This window comes from Callospermophilus lateralis, chromosome 11, assembly GCF_048772815.1.
Source record: "Callospermophilus lateralis isolate mCalLat2 chromosome 11, mCalLat2.hap1, whole genome shotgun sequence".
Lineage (NCBI taxonomy): Eukaryota > Metazoa > Chordata > Mammalia > Rodentia > Sciuridae > Callospermophilus > Callospermophilus lateralis.
Window position 1 is genome coordinate 87,950,131 of NC_135315.1, and position 15,867 is coordinate 87,965,997.

General features: G+C 42.0%; 1 protein-coding gene across 1 annotated transcript in view; it reads left to right on the plus strand.

The window, feature by feature from the left end:
• The window catches only part of LOC143410656 (A-kinase anchor protein 9-like), a 75,822-nt gene that overhangs the window by 24,820 nt on the left and 35,135 nt on the right, over window positions 1-15,867 (plus strand). The window contains 2 exon segments of the mRNA XM_076871460.1: window positions 11,120-11,193; window positions 12,429-13,064. Of these exon segments, the coding sequence (XP_076727575.1) occupies window positions 11,120-11,193; window positions 12,429-13,064 (710 nt within the window).

Here is a 15,867-nt window from a genome sequence, read left to right on the forward strand (position 1 = left end):
AATGTAAATTTTAGTTCTTCTGAAAATCATTACCAGATAATGGTAGGATTATTGTACAGGAAGGGTGCTTAACTTTGGGCAGGAACATAATTAATTGGTATTAGCAGATGCATTTACCTCCATTATGGACTTAACTAAGGCACTAGACTGTGTGGTCTGTGACCCCTCCTCTAAGAAGTATTATTCACTGTGGAAGAGCAATAAAACCTCCCTTGGATTCTTTTGGTTGGGAAACAAACTAGAATGAAAGGCCTTGTCCTGACATTTGGTGCTACATAATCTATGGTAACATTCTTTTAGCACCATCTTTATCTTATAGCAGGCACTCCCAGATGAGGCTCATTGTACATCTCTCAGAATGTTAAGGATCTTTAATATCCAGTTTCTATGCTATTGTCACCTGGCTGCTTAACTCTTTCCATCTAAATATATATAATGCTAAATTGTGCTATGATGTGAGTATCCCTTATCCAGAATGTTTGGAACTGGAAATGTTTCAGATTTTCAGATTTTGTAATATTTGCATATATATGTGTATGTGTATATATGTTTCATATATACCTTGTCCTCGGACACTTTTTTCCCTATTGTTTTGTTTTTTTGCTGTTTTGGGCCTTGAACTGAGTATTTTGCATGGAGTAGGCAAGCACTCTGCCTTGAGCTACATGCCCAGCCCCTGACAATAATCTTATGCAATATTTTTAGCAACTTTTTTTTTTGGTAGATGCTGCCGATTGATCCCAAAGATGCTTAACTAATGAGTCGCACCCCCAACCCTTTTTATGTTTTACTTAGAGACTGGGACTCACTAAGTTCCTTAGGGTGTCACTAAATTCCTGAGGCTGGCCTTGAGCTCATAATACTTCTGCCTCAGCCTCCTGAGCTGCAGGGATTTACAGGAATGGGTCACCATGCTGGATACACCTTCATTTTGACTGCAACCCATCACAGGAGGTCATATGTGGAATTTTCTACCTGTGTCATATCATATTGGCCCTCAAACTTTTCAGTTTATTGAGTATTTCAGATTTTTAAATTAGGAATGTTCAACCTGTTGAACATATTCCAGTGGGATTTCTACTTGAAAACTTAATGTAACCTTGATTCACTTCACTTGTCTATGGACACCTTAGTCCAAGCCTGAACTCCACATAATCGCTATGCTACTTAATTCTCAACTATTTCTCTTAAATTAAATACATAGAAATTGCCCTACAAGGTGACCCTTGATACTAATACTTGGGTATTAGGTTTTATCATACTAAACCACATGTTTGTTACAGAATGAATACAGAGTTTCATGTTAAAGACATCAGCACTGCCAAAATTTTCAGAATTCCTTGGAGACCCAATTGAGAAAGCTTCCCAACTAGGGAAGACAGCTGTCTGCTTACCAGGAATCTCTAGTGTTGAAGGTAAATTTTTATACTTTGGGATAATTGTGGGAATGTGTAATGTAATACCTTTTTAATGATTTTTAATTTATGAAAAAAAATGCATCTGATATTTATCGAGTACTTCCTATGGACACTTGGTATGTATTTTCTCATGTACTCCTGGTGCCTGTGCTGGGAACATGAGTATTCATGCATTAAGCCCATTTCACTGATTGGGAAAATGTCTAATTCTGAGCCGTAGAGAGCTAGTTAAGGCAGAATTCAAGCTGAGACTTTCTGCAACCAAACTTGCATTCTAAACCAGTATTCCGTCTGTTTTTTCCATTGATCTTCCTCAGTGTTGGAGACTAAATCCTCTCTTTGACTGTGAGGACAAAATGAAGTCCTTTTAGATATCAGACAATTGGTAGAAATTCTCTAATCCTGTTGGCTGAAATATTGCCTTGAGAATGAAAAAGATACAGATCATCTGGTGGCACTGTTCTGTTTCTTAACTACCAGAAAGAAAATTGGAAGGGGTAGGTGTGGAGGAGTGCAGAGAGAGAGAATACTTTTGAAAAGATACAGTCTTTGGGGCTGGGGCCTTAGCTCAGTGGCAGAGGACTGGCCTAGCATTTGTGAGGCCCTGGGTTGGATCCTTTGCACCACAGCCTCAGCCTTAGAGATTCACAGATATTCAAGAGCACAGTGTCCATGGTTTGCAGGTATCACTCCTTTGATCCTGGAGTTTTTTAAGTCTCTGGCTCCATTCCAGCTGTCTCCTTGACCTCATCTGTTTGTGGAGCCTGCTGCCCAGCAGGGATAGCAGGAGTGGTCTTGATGTTGAGAGGAAGGGTCCCTTCACCTAGGATGTGGGTGCCTCCAAAGAGACTCCTCCCTTTTTATTGCCCTACTTGTGTAAATGCAACTAAGACTGTAAACAGTGCTGTATGGGTGTGTGGCTACTGGCCACAAGCTTTTAAATAGATTCTAAGTGTTTGATGTTCTAGCACCCTGAATGATTCTAAGATGGTTGAGTAAACATCCTAATTTTTAAATTTTCAAGCTAACTTTCATTGTGGTGAAAAAACAGATAAACACCAGCTTTTTTGTTGTTAAAAACAATCATGAACATGGAAATCTGTGAGGAGAAGTGCATGGTGTACTGCATACATGGCATACCTTAAGGGTGTCTGAGAGGCAAAGCACTCCCCTGTGCTAGGCGTGTGAGTAGCATACCATTCACCCCATAGGCACAGCCCTAGGCATGAGGCCAGCACTTGGTCCATGGCCCCTCCTTGATTGATCCCTGCCAGGAGAGTTGGACAGAAATTGTATTAGTGGCTGCCTATAGTCTGCTTAGCTATTGCCTAAGTTTATATACATGGTAACTGTGCAATAAAATCAGACCCACTTAGGTCTTGATTAGCGACTGTACAGCCACACACTCCTCTACCCTGTACCATGGACCTCCTCATTGGATGAGAGAGAGCCCACAGATATCCATCTCCAGGAACTGTGATTGACATGGTGATAACCAGGAAGCAATAGTATGATGGTTTTAGTTTTGCATCTGAATCTATAACATTCTCAGTTCACCTTGGCAAAATCACTTAATTCCAATAACTTCAACTTAGAAGGATTTTCTGATCCTTGACAACTAATTTGATCTATATGTTTCTCACACTTGTAACTCTTCATTTGGATTTAGAAATTGTGATTAAGTTTCTTAATCAAGTATTTGTGTCTGTGACAAAATCAAGGTTAATTTTAGTGTGCCCCTAAAGCCCCGTCAAGTGTGAATATGAAAGTAGCAAGCTATGTGTTTGTTGCCAGGTTGGAGTCAACACAAATCAAATATGAATGATGCCCTATCAAAATGTTTAATTATTGAATAGCCTGAAGAGGTTTTCTGTTTTTAAAAATGATTTACTGTCTTTAAAAGGGACAATATAAAAAGATTCTCTTATGTCACTTATCCTTAAGAGCATGGACAAATGATGCATTATAAAATAATATGAACATTGGATAAGCCACAAAATACAGAGTTATTCTTACACTGTCAGCTCTACTATCCATGAATATATCAGAGCAGTTACTTATAATTTTTTAATGTAAGGAAATAATACACCATGAGTGAGAATCAGCAGGCAAATGACATCAGGATCAGACATTCAAAAATTTTACAGAATGAAATGGTATAAACATTCCATAGTAAAGTATGCTTAAAGGGGAAAATTATTAATGGAATAAAAGTCATAAGAAAAGAAACTAAGAATGTTGAATTAAAAGGTCAATTTAGATTTTGATATTTAACAATGGTAAACTTCCCAAAAATAAAGGAAAATTGGAGGAAGTACCAAAGAGCAGTTTACACCCAAAGAACATGTTTGACTAGAAAATACATGAAAATATCCATGGTTTAGTTGAGAGCCATAAAGATATGGAAGGGAAGAAAGTAAATGTTCAGCAAATTAGAGGACAAAATAAGATCTTGCTGTATATCAAATAGAATTTTCCTTAGAAAAAAATGTGGTTGGGAATAATAATCAAAAACAGACTCTGAGATGTTTGAAAATCATAATTTAAGCAAGATCAATAAAAACAAGTCTTCACTTAGGCATATTATAGATTTAAGAATACTAGGGGGCTGGGGTTGTGGCTCAGTGGTAGAATGCTTGCCTAGCATGTGTGAGGCACTTGGTTCAATCCTCAGCACCACATATAAATAAAATGAATAAAATAAAGGTCCATCAATGTCTAAAAAATATTTTTAAAAAGACATTTAAAAAAAGAATACTAGGAACAAGAAAATTTACAACAATTGGAAGAATAATATGTTTATAAAACAAATCATAAATGTATTATTTATTATTCAATACCAGTAGTAGAAACCAGAATAAATTCTATTGTATCCTTAAACTGTGCCAAAGTAATCAAAGTAGAACTTGATTCCCAGCTAAGCTATCATCAAGGGTGTCTGAAACACAAACATGCTTACATGAATACACAGGGCATACACTGAAAGCCTTAATGAGTAACTGCTAGGGTATGTTAAAACAAGGTAAAGTCCTATTTTAAAATGGATATGTGTGTGTTCAAAGAAAACTCAAAAAGATAGATCTATAATACTATAATAACAATTACACAGTAAAAGTTTAGAGGATTAAAACATTTTAAGGTTGTTCAGTTACTGGGGAAAAAAGAGGTGCTGGATAAATTTAGAGTAGACATTTTATTTCCATAATTCAGTTGTGTGAAACCACAATAGGAAGTAAAACATATCAATAGAAGGGAAGAAATGAAGTAACATTAAGGAAGGAGAGATACATTGATCAATAGAGTAGCATGCAGGGAAGGACTAATTGAAAAAACTAAAGTATAATAAAGTCTTACCTAGGATTGTACACAGCCTCTTCAGTTACTGCCATTTGCATCATGCAGCCAGGACTTTGAACTCTCCTTCTTCCAAATGTTAACTGGGTGAATTCTCTGAATCTCTGTTTCTTCTATAAAATGAGAATCATACTACTTATCTTAAAGGGTTGTTTTCAGAACCCACGGGGAAAGTAGGGCTTTACCATAATCCATTACTTTGAATCATTGGCTTATAGTTTTAACACCACTTCTTTTTTATCTTTTTCTTTTCTTTTCTTTTTTTTTTTTTTTGTAATTCTTAATGAAACAGCATTTAACATTACCACTCGAATTTTGTGTTAAAAAAACATTTGTAAACTACTTGCATATTAGAATTTTGTTATCTATGACTTCCTTTATTTTGCCAGAACCTTTCTGCCAGGATTGGCAGTGCCTAGCTCATCTTGCAGATTGGCAATGCAAAATAGGCTGCATGGGATTCAGAATGAAGTGAGTGGAATAGACAGGTGATAATTTACCTTTCCTACCATGTTCTCTTATTCCCTGTTTTCCTGCCTCCATTGATAGTACATATTTTGAATCTTTTGAAGTTCACATTCTCCATATATTTGGTGTTTGGACAAATGGAAATAGGATGATCACTCCAAAAAGTATTTAGAATCAAACGCAATTCACATTACACATTGTTAAAATAAGTTGCTTACTCTTAAGTCTATGGATCACTATAATTTTAATGACTTACAATTAAACACAACTCTACCAATGCCCTAAACTTTAATTTTCAATGCGTTCAATGAACTAATAATGTATCTGATAAGGGGTTAAGTGCAAAAATTGTTTTCCTGATGCACATACAACTGAAATTTTATCCATCCACTTGTTTTTATATGTTCATCTCCTCCACCATATCTCATACTTCCTGACATAAGGAATACAAACTTTTTGGATTACAAAATTTTCACACAGGAAGTTGCAAGGATGATGGCCTTTAACCTATAAAATCTTGGCAAAATATAATGAAGAAGTACCAATGTTTTAAAATGAATAAATCATGAAGAAAATTCAGCAAAAGAATAACTATTATTTAATTTTCATTTGCTTTTAGGACAGCATTAGAAACTGCACAAATATAGGGGCTGCTATTTTTTAAGGCCACAACAGCTAGCCAAAGTGGAATCCCTGCCTGGGATGCACAGTGCTAGTGGGATTCATTGTTGGTGAAAAAGCATCATCTCATGATTTTTCTCTTTCCTTCCTTCCAACTGAAAAATTAAGCATGATACTGAAAAAAGGAAGGCACGGAGAGAAGGAAGGGAGTTACAAAAGCAAGAACACATATCACACACTACAGTGCTGCTATTTGAAAAGAGTCACGTAGATTTGTGCATCAGATAGCCCTGAAGATGACAGTGGCCTTGTCCAAATCAGTGTATTGCATTCCTAAACTACATTTCAGATAGAAGAATGTCCTGGCTGACATCAATGTCCTGCAAAAGGTGCCAGATGAGCTGACCCTAGCCAGAGCTGAACTGGAGATGCTGACTGAGAACCTGACAGAAGAGTTGGCCTATCTGAAGTAGAATCAATCATGAGGAGGCCAAAATTTGATTTTTTTCCTCCCAGACCTCAAAATTAAAACATCAGGTTTGCAAATCTGGAGTTAAAACACGACCTGTTTAAGTTGCCATTTGTTTTGGATGTGCCCCTGCATGTACATTGCTGCTACTGCTGTTTATAATGGTTCTTACTAAGGTTTAATTAATCAGACACACATTCTGATTTTGTCATTTTCATTATAGGTAATAAATTAGGTAATAAGAATTTTAACTCTCTTGATTTAGTGATCTTGAAAACATACTATATATATAGTATAAATATATTGTATATTATATATACTATATATATAGTATTTCAAAAGTTATTAAATAAAGAAGTCTACCAATAACATAAAATGCTATCCATGTCACACATGGCACTCTGATGGACCACAGTGTATACCAGTGACTGGTGTAGAGAATAGACACTGGCAGTAAGTTTTTACTCAATTTTCAATGATTCTACCAATTCTGCAGGATTAGACACTTCTTGCAGCCCTTGGCTTAACAGCTGTAGATGAAATCTCTCAAGCAGCTTGCATACCAAGCCTCCCCTTCCTGTACAGACAGGACAGTGGATTCTCTAGAAGGAGGGTTAACTAATCCTTCTGGCCCATAGACACAGGATATAGAGTCCAGGGTCACTTAAATATCCTGTGAAAATATCTTTAGTTGTTATTTTTGTTGTTGTTGTTGTTGGTTTTTAGTGTGCCCAAGAACATTTACTTTTATTTGTTCTGATTAGTTATATATGAAAGTGGAATGCATTTTGACACATCATACGTAAATGGAGTACAAATTCTCATTCTTCTGGTTGCACATGATATAGAGTTATTCTCGTCATGTAATTATATTGTAATGGGCCAGGCTATATGGATAATATCCAATCAGACTCCATTTTGCCCTGAGACTCCACATCATGTAAGAAATGCTTCTCCCAGGGAAATCTCCACCTCTACCCATCAACAGTTGCTTAGCATAGCATGTTTGGCAACATAAAATGGAAATTCTTATAGAATGTAAAAGTGTTTTCTTTTTGGTTCCCATTTTTCTTGGACAGTGTGTTCTGTCAAAGATTGATTATCTAGATATTAGTAACCATTCTTTACCATGTACATGACATTTTTGTCCATGCTGGGTGAACAAACAACAACAACAACTAGTAACATTGTCTTTGAAGTTACCAATGCAGTTTTGTTTCTAGGTCATCAAACAGTTGTTGAATAAATGTGAATGTCTATAAAATGTCTAATATCCATTGTTTCTAGGATTTTTCCTCAACTGAAAAAAAAAACTGATACTGTTCAGTGCACTTCTCTGATATCTTTGATTTTAAAAATAAGTAAATTTTATTTAATATATATAGAATTAATTTTAAATAAGTTTGTTAGAGACATCTAATTGGCTTACAAAGTTAAAATGTTAACTGCTAAATATAACATCAAGTACTCTTGACTCCTAAATTTTATAGGGTAACATACTTAAACATTAAATGTGTTTTCCTAAATTGATAAATAAAAAGAATTTCAAATTACTTTGTGTTGTCACTAAAAATGTGTTTTTCATTCTGCTTATGATTTTAGATCTCATGACATTTGCTTATGGTTTTGAATTATACAAACAGCCACTTATTCTTTAATGTGTTTTGAACTACAAAAGGTGTACTCACACCCTGGGTGGGGGTTGAAGGGTATAGACTTGCAGACTACCTATCCCTTGGATGGTGGATCTGGACTACCAGCTGGTGAATAAAGTTTCCATCTCCTGCTTTAAAATCAACTCAGTAATTTATTGCAATGTCACCTTTACAGTATATGCACATAGAGTAATAATTTGCAATTCATTCTGCTCTTCTTCCTCCCTTCATACCCCTCTCCCCTTTCACTCCCCTATGTCTAATCCAAAGGATCTCTATTTTTTCCTAGCTCCACTTCCTTATTGTTCATTAGCCTCCACATATCAGAGAAAAACATTAGGCATTTTGTTCTTTGGGATTGGCTTATTTCGCTTAGCATCATATTCTCTAGCTTCATCCATTTACTGATAAATGCCATAATTTCATTCTTCAAGAATGAGTAATATCCAATTATGTATATGTATTACATTATCTTTATTAATTCATCTCTTGAACAGCACCTAGTTTGGTTCCATAGTTTGTAACTGCTTTGCAAATATAACCTCATGACATCTTCACCTTATCATTGTCGAGAAGGTTCATTTACTAGGCCCATTTGCTGGATGAGAAAACGGAATCTCAGGGAATTCCACCTAATTATTCAGAGATATTTTGTAAAGCAGAAATACAAATCTAGTTCCATAAGCACCCCCAATGCATCCTACTTCAACACAGTTCATGGCTGACCTTATCTTACCAAAATCTTAGCCCCAATCCATCCTGAGAAGAAGAAAATCAGGCTGGCTCTTCCAAGAGCCCTCTGGAAAGAGGTTGGCCTCCTCCACCCTTAGTGTTATTTTTTTCTCTGATTGCCTGGCTCCTCTCCAGGCTCGTCAAGCTGTCCTCTCCCATCTTTGTCATTCAGTGACATCGCCTGTCATTCATGTTTTTATAGACCTCTGAGGATGAGAAAATACACATGGATTTCAGAATGGCTCAAGATGTAAATGACTGGTCATAATTGGACACCCTAAAAGGGGATGGCATTGATGGCACAGGGGTATAAATCTCATGATGGGCCAGAAAACTCATTTACAGAGCAGCCAAAGGTTTATGTAGATCCATAAAATGGCCACAAACAACCTGAAAATTTAGGTAGTAACTCATCTGGAGCAGTCATAACCTCTTTCTGCTGGAGAAATATCAGTGGCTTCTTTTGGAATTGAATTAGGTGTGAAAAATAGCTCCTATGCCATTTGGCTAGGAAAAATGGTAATGATGATGAAGGTGATAATGCAATAGCTTATATTTATAGACCACTTTGCATACATTATTTCATTGAATATTCACAAAGTCCTTTCACTGACTGTCCTAGTCAGTTCTAGCTGCTACAACAAAATACTCTAAGCTTAAGAAACATTTATTTCTCCCCATTTGGGAGGGTGGGAAGTTCATGGTCAAGGTACTGACAGTTTGAATTCTTGGAAAGATCCCTCTTTTTGCTCATAGCTGGCTGCTTCTCACTGTATTCTCACTTGGTGGAGAGCAAGTAAGCCCTGGTCTCTTTTTCAAATTCTGAGAACACTAATCTCATCTTGGGAGACATGCCTCCCCTGGCCTATCAAAATCTGATTACCTCCCAATGGCCTCACTTCTCATGCCATCACATTGGCATTAGGGCTTTAACATAAATTTCCAGGAGACACAAACATTCAGTAGGGAATGCACTGTGGAGTCCTGGGCATATTCTGTATCTTCTCTGTGCTTCTGCTGCCTCATAAAGAAAAAGAATGGTAATAACTTCTGATCAATGTCTGTGTGTGTGTATGAAACATTGAATTAAAAACAGGTGATTAGATGATATATGCAAGTAATCCGCAATTTAAAAAAAATGAATATACATACATAGGTGTCAAATTAAAAGCTGAAACCAAGTTTAAGAAAAAAATTCAGTGTGGGAATAGAAAATATTTCCCAGGAAGAGGATAAAAATGGAGTTTTTTCCTGATATCAACTTTTTAGGAGATCTAATACATATTTATGAAATTTAACATGATAATTTAGAAACAATGATATATGCTTATATTATACATGTATTACTTTATTCTGATTCCACATTTAGAAATCAATTTTTAAATAAAACTCATAATAGTCCTCTCCAACATTGGTGTTTTTTTTTTTTTTATCCTCTCCAAAACAAATTTGGAGTCTTAAAGGCAGTTTCCAGGACTTGAGTTCTATTCCCTCTAAGGCGAGGGCAAGATGGGTTTTTGTGAATCAGTATGATCTTGAAAAACCACAGTGAGGCCTTCATGTGGCTTAGTATATTGCAAGTTCATTCTACAGGTGTATGTTTGTGAGCACCACAATGTGTATTCCTTTTAAATGACTGAACAACACTTGTACACAACACTATCCATAGACTCAAACCCAAGGCCACATTCCAAGGAATCCTAGCAATCTGTACTTTCTATCTGATCTACCCCAAGCATGAATTGCTGATTTAATAAGAAATAAAGCAAGCAATAAAGACTGTGTTTACCTTTGTTAGTAGAAAATAAAGAGTTTGGCCAACCTCAGACTCCAGGACCACTCAGGTGTGGCCCACATTTGGTCACCCCGTCCATCAATGCAGTCAGTACCGTGACTCCAGAGGCAGGCATGATCTAGGAGGGTGTCCATTTTTCCTCCCTATGCAGCAGGAAATGGTGACTGGAAGAGGAAACTGAGAATTTCCCAGCCTGTAAGCCTGTGGGGAGGCCTATGGTGGGGGCCATAAACCCATCTTCCAGCCATTTTCTCAAAAGCACTATGATTTCATGACACTCGGGAAGTGAAGGAGCTTCTGGTTTTGGCCACTCCAGAGGAAAGTTCAAGATAAGTGCCAATTCAGCTGTGTCTATGAGGAAGGACCTAGACACTGAGCCCCAGGACCATTTTCTTGGCAACCCAACTCCAACTTTGTCACCCATTGCAAGTCTGTGCTTCACTGGCCCAGCAGGTGATTCCATTACTTCCAGGACCCTGATTCCCAATGCAGCCTACTGGGCAGCACCTCGAACTGGGTTCAGAAGGATGCAATGCCAGGAATTATCCCACCAGGAGAGATGAGCACTGCCACAACCTCACCCAGAGGCCTTCACTGATTACTGCAGGTCCAGTGGACCCAGAAAAGGCCATGGGCAATGGAAGGGGCCCAAGGAGCACCCACTTGGGACAACAGTCCCAGGTGAGGCTCCCTCCAACCTCACTCCTCCAGGTCCCCACTCACTGATATTTTGCCCAGTTCAGAAGCAAGCCCAGAACTCCACCAGTGAGGAGGAGGGACAGTTCTTAATAGCTGAGCATGGAGGAGCATGCAGGGCTGCTTAGTGGGTTATGGGAAGCTTGAGCTTGAAACCTCACAGCTAACTCTGGCAGGGTGCCCTTCCATCCAGGAAAAGCCAAAACCCATGACAACTGGAACCTCCCAAGAGTGAATGCTGAGTGGATCTCTGGGTCTGTAGTTGTCTGCGTTGGATTAGACTGGTGAAAGGTAACATATCTTACACTGTAGGAACAGTAGGAGGCCTAGTATTGTCCCCAGAACAGCTAAGCAATGAAGACAGTCAAACAATTGGAGAGCTGGGGTTGTGGCTCAGTTGCAGAGTGCTTGCCTAGCACGTGGGAGGCACTGGGTTCAATTCTCAGCACTGCACAGAAATGAAGAAAGGCCTGTTGACAACTAAAAAAATAAATTTAAAAATTGGAGAATCTTGATAACCAAAATTCAAAGAAAGCAACGCAAATATGAATAAAACTCAATTTTGTGAGCGCACAGCTGGGTTTTTCTGGTTTCCACACAAAGAGAAAGGACTGTGCACAGAGGGTAGCATTCCCTCCCAGCCTGCCCTGCTGAACCCCTCAGCCAGACTCTGGGGGATGCCTTAAATGCATTCTCAGCAGCTGTTCCCTCCACTGTTCCCAGAGAAAGTGCAGGAAGACACACAGGCCATGATCCCAAAGCTGCCACCACCTGCAAATGCTGCTCAGCCAAGAAACTTGCCCCCCAGCAGTTCCCCTTCTGACTGGCCAGTCCCAGGCAGGACAGCAGACAGAACTCTGACAGCTCAGGGGCGGGGCATGAGCTGAGGGATTCTTGCCATTGCAAGAGCTCCTGGCTGTCAAACTGAGTCCCGCCCACCCTCACCAGAGCAAGGCTAGATACAAACACTAGCTCACACCTTCAAGGGAGGACAAGGTGTGCTTGCCCAGCCCCAGCAAGCGAGATCCTGGAGATGCCATCACCACTTGCTCACCTGATGGTGCACCGCCTATCTAATGACATTGCTTTCCCCTTCAGAGGCCCAGGGAGGCTACCCCCTGCTCCAAGCTTGGAGGCATGGGGGGCGCTTATATTGGGGCCATGCCACTTCCCGCCTTTTCAGAGAAGAGCACTTCTCTGATGATGTTCTTCATCCCCAGGGATTCCCCCAAAGAAGGCCCAGGGTGAGAAGGTGGCAGAAGGCAGGGCGGGACACCCATTGCCCAAGAAGAAGTCCTCACCCACAGGAGACACCAGTAGGCCACGGAAATGCAAGTTTCCTCTGCTGCGATGCCGCCGAGGGGAACCTCTGAAGCTGCCACCACCTCTGTTACTGGCCTGTGCAGTGACTGCTGAGGACCTAGACAGGGAGAAGAAGAAAGCTCTGCAGCGCATCAACAGTCTTCTGATGGGTGAGACCCAGGCCATTGGGAACAGCTGTGCCATGGCCCCACAAGCCCATGGGGGGGTCCCCTCTCCACTGGGAGGGTCCAGGCCTCTGGCATCAGTGGGCCTCAGCCAGACCTTTCCCCATCCCCCCAGCAGCACAACCATGGTGGCCCACACCCCAGTGTGGGTCAGTTCTGCTGTCTCTTCCCAGAGCCATCCTCCCATCACCAATCTTACAGGACCGCTCTTCCCCAGCCTGCCAATTGCTGCTTTGGCCCTTCCTCCCAGGCCCTCTCTCAGCACATTGGCAGGCTTGGCTGCACAGCCAGTGGCCCCCTTTGGGGTCACACCCTTGAACACCACTATGCCTTCACAGCCCCCACATCTGGGGCCTCCCTCCACCTTGGGTAGGAGCTTCCCGTGCTCTCACCAGGGCCCAAAGCCCTACTGTACTCACAGGACCTCACCTGTAGCAAGCTCCAGCTCTAGCTCGAAGGGTGCGAGGACACAGTCCGCAGGGTAAGCAGCCTCTCACCCCTGGAGCCACCATCCCACCAAGTTCTGGGGTTCCTGGTGGGATGAAGCCTGGAGCCCCTAGCTTTGTCAGCTGTCATCAGCGTGCTCCACGTCCAGGGGCAGCTCCGATGCCACCCTTGACTGTGGGCCCAACAACCTTGGGCAGCCTAAACTACTCAACCCCTGGGTCTGACAAAAATAGAAACTCCACTATGGGTCCTCCTGGCAGCACCCAGACACATTCAGTGACCTCAAAGGCAGCTGGGAGGAGAGACTTGTCCTTGGGTTGGACGTCACGCAAGGAAATATCCAGCTCAGAAAGTAGAGAAACCCCCAAAACTAGAGAGCACCGTGGGGCAAGTTTGGGAAATTACACCTCCAGTGGCCCTAGCCAGAGCACCACCATGGCACCCAGAAAACACACAAAAGAGGGTAAAAAAGGGCAAGGAAAGAGTGGAGTTCCTATCCCGAGTGTCATTCCTCAAAGCCTGCCCATCCAGAAAGACCAAAGCTCATCTCCAAGGACAAGTACTACAAAGGGTGTCTCTAGTTGCCCTTCAGTCTCTGGGACATCAAGGAGATCAGAGAGCCCAGACTTGCTTCCTGAACTCATGTCAGCCTTTGGGGCCTGGTGTAGCTCCTCCCAAAGAGGAGAAACCCCAAGCAACAGGAAGCCAGAAGGAGCAATGTTGGAACAGAACACCTCCAGTGCCCCTAGCCAGAGCACTACCATGACACCCAGAAAACACACAGAAAAGGGTAAAAAAGCGCAAGGAAAGAGTGGAGTTCCTACCCCGAGTGCCATTCCTCAAAGCCTGCCCACCCAGAAACATCAAAGCTTACCTCACGGGACAAGCACTCCCACTGAAAAGGGTATCTATAGTTTGCCTTAAGTCCCTGGGACATCAAGGAGATCAGAGAGCCCAGACTTGCTTCCTGAGCTCATGTCAGCCTTTGGGGCCTGGTGTAGCTCCTCCCAAAGAGGAGAAACCCCAAGCACCAGGCAGCAACATGGAGTAAGTTTGGAACAGAACCTTTCCAGTGCCCCTAGCCAGAGCATCACCATGGCACCCAGAAAGCACACAAAAGAGGGTAAAAAAGAGCAAGGAAAGAGTGTAGTTCCTACCCCGAGTGCCATCCCTCAAGGCCTGCCTAGACAGAAACACCTAAGCTCACCTCAGGGGACAAGTACTACCACTGAAAAGGGTATCTCTAGTCTCCCTATGGCCCTTGTGACTTCAAGGAGATCAGAGAGCCCAGACTTGCTCCCTGAAATGATGTCAGCCTTTGGGGCCTGGTGTAGCTCCACCCAAAGAGGAGAATCCCCAAGCAACAGGCAGCAACATGGGGCAAGTTTGGAACAGAAAACTTCCAGTGCCCCTAGCCAGAGTACCACCATGGCACCCAGGAAAAACACAAAAGAGGGTAAAAAGGGGCAAGAAAACAGTAGAATTTCTACCCTGAGTGCCATCCCTCAAAGCCTGCTCACCCAGAAACACCAAAACTCACCTCAGGAGACAAGCACAACAAAGGGTATCTCTAGTTTCTCTTTGGTCCCAATGACATCAAGAGGATCAGGGAGCCAAGACTTGCTCCCTGAACTCATTACAGCTTTGGGGGCCTTGTGTATCTCCTCCCAAAGAGGAAGCACCCCAAGCAACAGGCAGCAACATGGGGCACAGAACACCTCCACTGCCCCTAGCCAGAGTACCACTGTGGCACTGGGGAAACACACAGAAAAGGGAACAAAGGGGCAAGGAAACACTCGTGTTCCTACCCTGACTGCCATCCCTCAAAGCCTGCCCATCCAGAAACACCCAAGCTCACCTTGCGGGACAAGCAGTACAGCCAGTAAGGATACCTCTGGTTACCCTTTGGTCCCAATGACATCGAGAGGATCTGGGAGCCATGACATGCTCCCTGAACTCATTATAGCTTTTGAGGCCTTGTGTATCTCCTCCAAAAGAGGAGGTACCCCAAGCAACAGGCAGCAACATGGGGCACAGTTAGAACAGAACACCTCCAGTGTCCCTAGCCAGAGCACCACCATGGGGACCAAGGGACAGAAAGCAAGGCACACCCCAGGGAAAGCAACCTCTGGTGTGGCCACAGTTACTGCCATCCCCCAAAACCTGCCCACACAGAAAGGCTTAAGCTCTCCTGGGGGAACCAGCACCACATCCTCAAAATCAACCTCTACTTCGATGTCCACCCATAGTCCATCTATGAGCCCTGGGAGCCAAGACTGGCTCCCAGATCTGATCTCTGCCTTTGGAGCCATGGTCATCAGCCCACGTGGAGAAACAAGAAGCGCAAGAAAGTGCTAAGAACACACTTGGGCTTTAACACCTTCAGCCCCCCTACCCAGATAGGATGATGCTAACTTCTTTAAGGACTGACACTGCCTAGATCCCAACAGTCCTCCACTGCCCTCAGCTGGGCCTCGGCTGGCCCTGCCTCCAATCCATGGGGCCACTGGGCATCCTATCACCTCCACCATAGGATGGTGAGTCTGGCATGCTGTAGGCCTTGAAGAATTGTGAGTGCACTCAATTTGGCCAGGGTATCCACCCCAGGGAAGCAGGGTCATGGAGACAACAGCCCATGGGAGCAATTCCAAGGCCAGCTACTAAAATACAGTATTACAACTTGTTTGTCTTATAAGTAATCATCTCATTATTATAAATTACCTTC